Source organism: Diadema antillarum, unplaced genomic scaffold, assembly GCF_040938485.1.
Source record: "Diadema antillarum isolate AM-2024a unplaced genomic scaffold, OU_Dant_1.0 scf00000017, whole genome shotgun sequence".
Taxonomy (NCBI): Eukaryota; Metazoa; Echinodermata; class Echinoidea; order Diadematoida; family Diadematidae; genus Diadema; species Diadema antillarum.
In genome coordinates this window covers 5241216-5251599 of record NW_027270906.1, presented here as the reverse complement: position 1 = coordinate 5251599, position 10384 = coordinate 5241216, and the positions used below count along the sequence as shown (strand labels likewise).

Genomic DNA, 10384 nt, shown 5'->3' with positions numbered 1-10384 from the left:
CAGATTCAATAGTAGGATTATCATACATGCCACATGACTGTTTCTGAAAGAAACTTTACTACCTCATACTACAACGCATGATTAACACCGGGATTGCTCATGAATGCAGACTATAGAGCTATACTCAGTATCATGCAAATGGAAAGCAAATTCGTCAGTATCTATATATTGAGTACAATTTGTATTTATATATCTTAATATGTACATAATTATAGTTCTTAATAAAAATGATTTAAATAAACTCTTTCAAGGTTTTCACAGTTTCACGCTTCATCAACGTTGTTTTGTCGATAAGCAGTGTCGGTCTCATCACTTTGCCATAATTGCAAAAGTGCAGGCGGTGTAGTTCTTGACGCTCAATACTGATAGTTAATTTCATTTAAGCATTTGTAACAAACAATATCCTCATCAAGTAGAATATGTCTATCTTTTCCTCTCTATCTCTCTCTCTCTCTCTCTCTCTCTCTCTCTCATTTTTATATAATCGATACGTGAAATAAATAACCATCCTCCGCTCTACTTTCTAATTCTCAGCTTCGGTTATCCGACATAGAGACTCGAATTTCACAAGGATTCAAGATAAATTTGATGGGCGTTCAATTAAGATTTACAAATGAGCATGACCACTTGAATTCAAGTGCATCAAAATGTAACTTAATATCCATGAATAAATGTAAGTAAACAAAAATGTAAATATAAGATAAAGTATGACAATACTTGAGTATCTGATCACACGATATAAAATCATTAGGAACTGCAAGAAATTTGATCCCATCTATATAATCAATCGATTGTACAAATTTTGTCAGCCTTGTTTATTCAAATGATTTTTCTTTATCTTCATATTTCATTGACGCATTACACGCAAATCTTTTGATATCGTATAGAATCAAAGGTATAGTCACTATATTTGCCACCTTTAAAGCAATCACACATCACCAAAGTTCCTTTTCTTTATCATTTCATTATTTTGTTTTTCACGTACTTGCACGCACACTTGATATTGCAAAAATGGAAAAGGCAAGAGATAATGAGTAGGTGAAGTGATAACTGCACGTGTGCCTATACAACACGCCATCTTACAACTTACAAGTTCCACTTACAGGATAATGACCATATTGATCAAGCTAAATCCTCGTAATGTTTAAGATAACACCATCAGTGTCATTGTAAATAGGTAGTATGTCATCAGTTACATTAATTTCAAGGAGTCATTTGGCAAGTTCGATGAAACAGAAAACATACAAGAGCAAAGTGATGAATGTGTGATGATTATGATCTTGTATGAGGAATAATCGACAAGGTATGCGTACTGCTTCTGTTTAAACTAACTTTCTTTGTCCGAAGGGAAATCAAGGATATAGTCATTCACTATCATGGTATCATGGTATGATACTTATCCACTCAATCGTATCCGCGAAGTAAAACGGACTCAGTGTAAATCACCTCTCATTTTCATCATACACAGTCAACTACTGTGTACCAAAAATCATAATTTTCTAGTTTTGTGCATATTTGATGCGTTTCATCGAAGAAGAAAGTGAAATGAATTGAATTGAATAGACAGTCTTGAAGACAATTTCTAACAGAGTCCAACAAGTTGAAAGGACAAAAAAAAAAACATTTTGAACTATCTGAAAACAGCAATATATTATGACAAAGCGGTACCAATGATTCTGATAATCGTTGTAACGACAAGTGAGCAATCACATCGAACTCTGATCAGTTGGATGCGAAAAATTCCGCTTCGGCACTTGGCTGACTGCAGCCTCCGGCTCCTCGGCTTGAGAGGGCTGGCGACTCCGCTGCTTCGTTGGTGTGCCTGGAACATTGCGTTCCAGTTTGATTTTCTGTGCATGATGTTTTTCAAAGTCCTCCCTAGCTTTCTTCAGAACATCATCGGTAACCAAGTTCCGGCTGTAGATGCGAACTGTTTTGTCTTCGATTTTATCTTCATCTGATGGCACATCCACTGGCCACTGTGAGTATGATAATGCATCAAGTTACAACAGAAACCAAAATGCCATACCAATACAAAGCAACATACCAATATCATGTCTCGACTTCATAGCGACAAATGAAGTGTAACGAAATCATTGTACTGATACTCCTGACAAATAAAGCTATACGCATAAGATGTGCGTCGACATGCAGAATGTTATATAACTTCACACTCAAACAAATTAGACCCCGTTTACAGTGCGAGGCTCGGCCGCGGCCGAGCCGCGGCCCGGCCAAGTCCCGCTTCAGTGTAAACGCGCAAAAGGCCAAATGCGAGGCCAAAATTGGCCTCGCATTTGGCCTCGTCTGGAGGTGGTCTCGGCCGCGGCCGAGCCGCGGCTGAGCCCGGCCTTTTCTCAGTGTAAACGCAAACTGGGCCAAATGCGCGGCCAATTTTATTCTGGCTTCCAAACCCTCTGCCTGTACTATTTCGCTAATCAGGATATTAACCCCCTCAACGTCGAAAAATAGCATAGTTTAAGGTGGTTTTGTCCTGCAAAGGATTTTCTCCTTCGACAAAGGCCTTTGCCCGAACGGCGACTTCGTCGCCACGGTATTCAGTTGGCAAAGGGTCTGAAAACCAGACAATACCAAATTGCGTTTGTTTACAAGCAGAGCGCCACTACAACAAAATATTGAAAGGTTTGAATTAAAAGCGCGGCCGAGCCCAGCAGTGTAAACGGACAAAATTGCGGGGCTCGGCCTCGCAATTGAGGCTGGGCTCGGCCGCGGCTCGGACCAGCCCCGCACTGTAAACGGGGTCTCAGGGGGCATAATCAACGCGAAGATGCAGACATAATGAGACCGTGATTTCAAGGTTGTTTTAAAGGTCCTGTTTACCTTTGGGAACATTGATTTAGAAAATTTCAAGATATCACATTTGATGTATTTAAATACTACATAAAATATTTGCAATAAAGCCTGAAATATAAGGAGATATTAGTATTTTTCTCATTAAACCATAACTGTAGACGGTTAACTATTGTTCACATTTTGTCTATTTAACAATACTTAACATTGATTACACGGATTCAGATTTTACAGTGGTTGTTTCTATACCAGACTCACATTTTGGAACTATTTTAAAGCACTAAAACTGGGTTGTTGTTTCACCTGCAAATGGTTAATTATGCCTCTAAGGCTCAATTGACATTTTCAAGTCCTGATTCAATTCAATTGTTTGATGAGTAGTTACATACATTTCAAGCGACAAACCCCTTCTTCATTTTCACGAAACTTCAATACTTCTATGAACATTAGTGATGACTGCAATCCAGCAACATGGCAAGTTTTGTAAAAAGGTGACTACTAGTATGTAGGAAGGGAGCTGAAATGAAGAGTGGGTGGTTATAATATGTATTTTTATGTGTACAGTGTACGTGTCTACATGTATCTGTTTACACACATTGTATATTATAAATCATGCGTGTTTCCGTTTCTTGTCTTCGTCTATTTCATTTGTAAATCAGCCATATTATGACCTTGCCTGCGCTTTTTGCATGTCCCTATTATACAAACCGATATCCCTAACCCCTTTACCTTTTTCTCCGGCAAGCATTCGGCCTTGTCTCTGTCTGTGTGTGACTTCGTGTAGAATGGGATGTGCTCAAACGGGTTCTTTGTCTGCATGCCATATGTGAAGCTCGACACCTGTTGTAATATAAATTGATCGCAGTGCGCATAAGTTAAAATGTCTCTGTCTGGCAGAAAATACACATTCTACATAGAACATCAATGGGACATAATCATTGGTCAAATTTCCTGCGTCATAATGAGTGTACAGTAATGAATAAATGAAAATCTAAGTAATCGGTGGGGCACGGCATTATAATACCGGAGGACAACAGGAAGGGTGCCACATGTATATCAATTTAATTCAATTTAATTCAATCCATTTCATTTCAATTCAATTCAATTCAAACTATATTTTCACTTTTTTCAACATTTTCCTTGAATGTCAAAGTGGAAAAGAATAATGCAAAATTCAAATGAAACTTTTTACCACAAAATTGATTTCACTTTCTTTTTCTTATTCATCTTATTCCATATCATACTATAGAACGCATTAATATGCATTAGAAGAAACGCAGGATCATAACAGATGATAGAATTTGAAGAAAAAAGAAATGCCAAGAAGACGTTCGCAACATAAGGCATTTTTACCTCCACGACAAGGTTTTCTTTTTTCCAAATTCTTTCATCTGGAGATATGTCGTCGTCGTCTACTTCGATGAGTTTCTTTATTTCCGCTCTGTCTGTCAAGTACTGCATGGAGAAACATTATTGAACTGGTCAGTGGGATTTACGATCAACCGTACAATATACAAGTGTAGTGTAAAGGCCGTGTTACACCTTTCCGGGCAAGCTACGCGGGTTTGTTGCGAGGAGGAATTTTCCAGTACGCAGGAGAATTTTCCGGGGACGGACAAGAGTGTTTGCGAGTTTCGCACGTGTTTCTTACCTGCTGGACGCGTGCTACTTACCTTCTACTTGCGTGTATTCCGTGTTACCTGCCTGAGAGCTTTGAAACCGATCCGTTTTCTGTTGCGAGCGACTTACAGGTACTGAGAAGTACCTGCGTTGGAGTTGCCTGAGAGGTGCTGCCGGTAAGGGTCTCCTGCTGGTGTTCCGCGTGTACCTCTGCAAACGAACCCCCACGACTCACTCGGAACAAGTTTTGAGCATGCTCAAGGCCTTGTCATACCGTATCTGGGGAAGTTTTGCGGCTTGACTTGCGGGGAAACAAATTTGCTACCAGGAGCTCTCCGCAGTTGGTCTGCACCTGACAGTACCTATCTCGCCTGTAGTTGCCGGGAGGTACGCACGAAGCCCGATTTAACCGCAGCCAAGTTTTGAGCATGACCAAAACTTTTCCAGGTACTTCGCAGTCCTCGTATGCAGCCAAGATGATGACATTCTGTGGGACTTCTGTCATTCCTTCACAGGAATTCCTTCACTGAGTTGTCAGCCCCCACGCGCCTGGCACACAGGTCACACAGTATACCCGCAAATAGAATTTAAGTAGAACGCGTCCAGCAAGTAAGACACATGCACTGACTCGCCCAAATCCTTGTCCGCCCTCAGAAATTAGCCGGTATATGCTGGAAAATCCCTACACGCAACAAGCCCGCGTAGCCTGAAAGGCTAGAAAGGTGTGACAGGGCCTTAATGTTGAACAATGCATGGAAGCGTGCTTACGTGTTTGCTCGTTTTGTTTTTGGTGTGTGTGTGTGGGGGGGGGGGGGGGGTTCCACTATATGACACTGTGCATTGTAGGAGTTTTTCATCTTCCACCAACAGCACACATGAACAGTCAATACTGTGTATAATGCACACGCGTTAGTATGTTTGTGTTTTCTTCTTTCAGCAGTATATCAGTAATTAGAAATCAGCATTTGAACACTTTAATTCCATAAAAGGGGACTATCAATTAATAAGGTAATCAATGTCAGAATGCATGGTGTGCATACAACTTGATTACATCAAGACAGAGGGTGAATCCCCGCCTTTGGTTCACATATTTTACAAACTTGTCGGTTTTCTCAGTTACGTGAAGAAGAAAGAAAAGCGTTGCTATAGCCTTTATTTTGGCAACATACAATGATACACTCAAAAAAGTTTGCTCTGAGATAAAGAATCTTCATCCAGCATTTTGAATATAAAACAAATGTTGTGTTCTTCACAAACTTCGCTCTGTTAACTTTTTATACTTCCGCGCCAAGGGTGTATTTTTACAACTTGTCTGTCCGTTCGTCAGTTCTGCCTTATTTTCGTTGTATAGCGAAAAAAATAAATAAAATTATAATAATATTTATATACTGGCAGTATATTGGCAGATTTTCTGAGAAATGACTAAGGGTATGCTATTACACGCACTGATAGCACTTGGCCATAATAAGTCAAAGTCAAACGTTCTTGACCTTTGGTTGAAAAAAGAGAGAGAAAGATTAGCTGAAATGTCATCTGAGAATATCAAGTAGTAATACATGGACCGAAAGATAAAATGAGATTAACAGTATTCATGTACTTTTGGCATTAAAGTGTTAAATGGTGGTGAAAGGTCACGGTTAAGGTCGAAGGTCACTGAGCTTTTGCCAAACGTGTCAAAAATGTATCCAGCCATGGCTTCAGCCACGAATGACCAGTGGTGACGTCAGCTGGTGGACAGGATAAAAAATAAACTGAAAATTATCTATATAGTTGTAGGACGTCAAAGGTCAAACGTTCAAAATCATCTGTACTGCGGTTAAAAGAAAGTGTTTTTTTCCAGCCATAACTTCAGTCTAGAATGTCTAGCATTAATTTGAATAATCAGGAGGTTATAATTCTATATATCCGATTTGATAAGTAGAAATAGATCGGAAAATATGTCCCCAGCTCAAAGGGTTAAAGATTAATTATTGGTTAGTGGTAAAGATCAATGAACCTCATCAGAATAAAATGGAGGACCCAGTACTCATTGCAAGTGTAATCATAAGGATTGCCTCAAAAGCTGAGGCACCCTTGTAGATTGCGCAGCAGCCGATTTGCTTCAGCTTTTGACTGTCCGTTTTGTTTTCGTGCGTCATGCGTAGTCCGTTGTCTCTATGGCGGACGAAATACGTCATAAAAAAAGCACAACTATGCAAGTGTACAGCCACGGAAGAATGGATGTCAGGTTTTAATGCGTCTGTCAAATATACAGTTTCGTCTCCTATATACTTGATTTGATTTCTGCATTCCTTTTTGTTGCAAGAACATAACAAAAGCCAATTAAACAAAGTTATTGAGAAATATTTGGACAGTGAATATGCATGGAAACGGGTGAATGATTGACTTAAATGTACAGCACTGTTTTCTTGGTGATACAAAATAACTAAAACGAGCAGGTGTCATTATTTCATGCAACAAACAAAAGCAATATTTCACGTACCTGCTTTTCAAGAGACAAATCAAGCAAATGTAAATGGCATATGAGGTAGTATACCATACCATATTGGATTTAGATTCACTCAGAAAAAAAAGAGTATAACTTGTTCAAGACGGTGGTACATTATAGGTATAAAAGATAGAACTTGTTCAGGACAGTGGTACATTAGGCATAAAAAGGTGCACATTTAGCAGTAAACCTTCTGAGGGAGAATACCAAAAAATTGTTTGAATTCATTATTCACTTGGAGGTCCCACATTACAGAGGAAGAAAGAGAAGGAGCGCGCGCGCGCGAGAAAGAGAAAAAACAACAACAAACAGATAAAGACAAGGATAGAGCGGGGAGAGGATACCTCTGTCTGGGCATGAGGGAGCTCGATGATGCACTGGTAGAGCTTCCTCTCATGAATCCTCTTGACAATCTTGCGCGCGTCCCTCATGCCCCTGTCTTGGGACGCGGAACGGACAATTTCATTGATGACGCAGTCGGTAACCTGGGAAAATGCTTCCGGGTCTTTCACACTCTCCAGAAGGTTGTACGCTTTTCTGGCACCACTTGGACTGTGGATGCATAATAATTGGAATGAATAAGGTGTGTTACAGTCATCTCATATGTCTCAATGAAATAATATACATTCCGACTTTGTACTTTGTATTTGAGAGGAAATTGTCATGTCCGTAATTTCAACTGGCAAACTGAAGTAATGATTAATTTCATAATAATTCTACATAGGCAGTTATATTTAAAGCTGTTTATACTTTTTCCGTAAGTTCTTTTTTTTCAGCTACACACACAAAAACAACACCACACACACCCACGACGAAAAGAGATATTTGCACGGCTGGTATTCTTCATAAAAATTCTGATGATTTGCCCTTTAGCATAGTTTAATTTAAATTGCACAAGCACGCCCTACTGCTGAAAATTTCTGTCAAACACAGCTCGCCATCTATAATGACGGTGAACGGATATCTCTCTGTATCAACACTCACTCCTCTACGCCTTCAAATATGATATGCTCTGCCGCCGCCTCCATCGCGTCCTTGTACCTATAAAATAAAATATATAAAAATGTATAGTTTGTCCTGACATTTCCTTGTTTTTATATCTAAACATATCCATTTCAAGAATTATTGCGGGGGTACATCGAAAACTAATAGATGTCAAAATGACTACACATAAGTATAACACTCTGCAAATTAACATGATTGCTGTAAAGCAAGATGCACGTACATGGGTTAAGGAAACAACTCTCGTATGGTATTAATCATTAATCCCTGAAATACATAATGCATGGAAGTCTGTTGGGTTCGACAATGACGCCCGTGACGTCGGAGCTGGGAGCGGATTTCAAAGGCGGACGAGCAGACGCAGCCACATGTTGTGTACGCAAAAGCAGAAGTAAGGTCAGGGATCTTCTCCTTGTGGGCTTTTCGTTTCTGGCTCAGGCTCTTAAGGTGCTTTTCCTCAAACAGTCTAACACCCTTTTGGACAGCTGGACGCTAGGGGCCGTACAGCAGAGAGGTGATGACGAGTGCCTACAAGACTGCCAGCTAGGTGGAAAGTCTGATGCCCCGTTCACCCCACACACGTGTCCAAAGTCTGCCAAACGAAGCTTCTGATTGTGCAAGCCTCTTGGAGACTTCTTTGTCTCTGCAGACTAATGGTCAGTTCCAAGGCTTTTGCTGCTTCTTCAAAACAAGTGGCAAGTTCTTGCAGGTCTGGTTCATGCAATGCTGCAAGCTCACAATTGTCTGCAAACAGGAAGTCTCTCACAAGGGCCTCCAGGACTTTTTTTTTCTTTCTCCTTCAGACGTCTAAGGTTGAAGAATCGGCCGTTACGTCTGTAGCGAATAGTGACACCAGCGCATCACTTGGTCATTGCGCAAGAGAGCATGGTAGGAAACATGAGGCTGAAGAGTGGTGTGAGAGCAATCCAACAGCCTTGCTCACGCCATTAGGGACCGGGAAATGGTGGGAATGGATCAGAGACATCTCCGCTTTCCACAATGCAAGCTATCATATCATCATGAAATGACTGGATGATTCTGACGAGCTTTGTTGGGCAGTCCACCTTGGACAAGATAGCCCACAGGCCCTCCTGGCTGACCGCGTCAAAAGCCTTCGTCCTGCAGGTCCACAAGGAGGATGCAGAGGTTCTGGCTTTGTACACGGCACTTCTCATGTAGCTGCCGTTCTGCGAACACCATGTCTGTATAGTTGTTCCCGTGTTGTTCTGGGTTTCTGCCAGCGTTGGGGGTCATCAAGCGAGGCCAGGACTGCATGGGCGCTGTGGCATACCTTGGATGGCCTATTAGTTGATCTGGAAAGCACTGTTTAGCAGGTGGCTAAAGTGTTTACTCCAGTGCTTATGATGTTGCTCTACACAGTAAGCAAGGTTCCGTTGGCAGAGCGCACATGTGCCTTTGCAATCGGCGTATAGGGCCATAAACGTATTCCAGCCCGACAATGAATCTTTTAGAGTTATGCTCGTCGGGGTACTGCTTTAGTTCTACAGCCATGTTTTTCCATTATATTTGTGTTTTATCTGTCGCAGCTTAGTCTGCACCTTTCCTCTAATGTTCTTGAGGCGGTCAATCGTGCTTGACTTGTGAGTCTGTGTCGTTGAGCCACGCTGTGAAGGCTTCTTTCTTAATTCTCCTGGAAGAGGGTGGTGATCTCGTTGTTATCAGACCAGTCTTGGTGTGTCCGTTTCGTGTGGCGAAGGGTATGACTGGCAGAGTTACACGCATCCTTGAAGTTGGCCCAGGCTTTATCAAACTTTCTCTCTGCTGGCAGATGTGCAAGTGGGTTTGCAAGGTGTGGCAATGAGGGTCTCTTTTGTTTTTGGCTCATTGAATTTCTGGACGTCCAGTTTCTTTTTAACATCAGCTTTCCAGCATCTGTGTCTGCTGACGATGGAAAAGGCCAGTCTGCACCTCAACAGCAGGTGGTCTGTCCAGCAGTCAGCTCCCCTCATTGCCCTCTTGAGGCAAACATCCTGTGTGTCACGGCGCCTGGTGATCACGTAGTCAATCAGGCACCAGTGCTTGGATCTTGGGTGCGTCTAGGTAGCCTTTTGGATGTCGGGAAGTTGGTACAGGTAGGGTGTTGGTGATGATGAATCCCTGTTCAGCGCAGAAGTGAGTGGCAGTTGGCCTTTGGTGCTCTCATGGCCAATGCCATGTGGCCCGATGACATCTGGCCAAGACTGTATGGACATTTCTGTCTATACGGGCATTGAAGAAGCTTGTCCTCTTTAGGATCTGATCGTGTAACACTTTGGCTATAGGTATACTGATAGAACAGTTCTTTTTGCTCCAGAGAGTAATGGAGGGGACGTAAGCATCGATAAGTGTCAGGTGTCAATGTCAAAGCCAACTCCTGCTTTCCTGCGTTCATCCGATGACCAAAAGAAAGTGTATCCAGCCCCAGCCTCTCCCCTGTGATCTCCCCTGTGTCTGCGGGAGGAT

General features: G+C 41.6%; 1 protein-coding gene across 1 annotated transcript; it reads right to left on the bottom strand.

The window, feature by feature from the left end:
* Positions 1–778: 778 nt before the first annotated feature.
* LOC139726843 (deoxynucleoside triphosphate triphosphohydrolase SAMHD1-like) lies at positions 779–8424 on the bottom strand. The gene is made up of 5 exons (XM_071637839.1): positions 7904–8424; positions 7264–7471; positions 4165–4266; positions 3541–3651; positions 779–1979 (listed from the first exon to the last, which is right to left on the bottom strand). The coding sequence occupies exons 1-5, from the start codon at positions 7945–7947 to the stop codon at positions 1707–1709; spliced, it is 738 nt and encodes a 245-aa protein (XP_071493940.1). The 5' UTR covers positions 7948–8424; the 3' UTR covers positions 779–1706.
* Positions 8425–10384: the final 1960 nt, after the last annotated feature.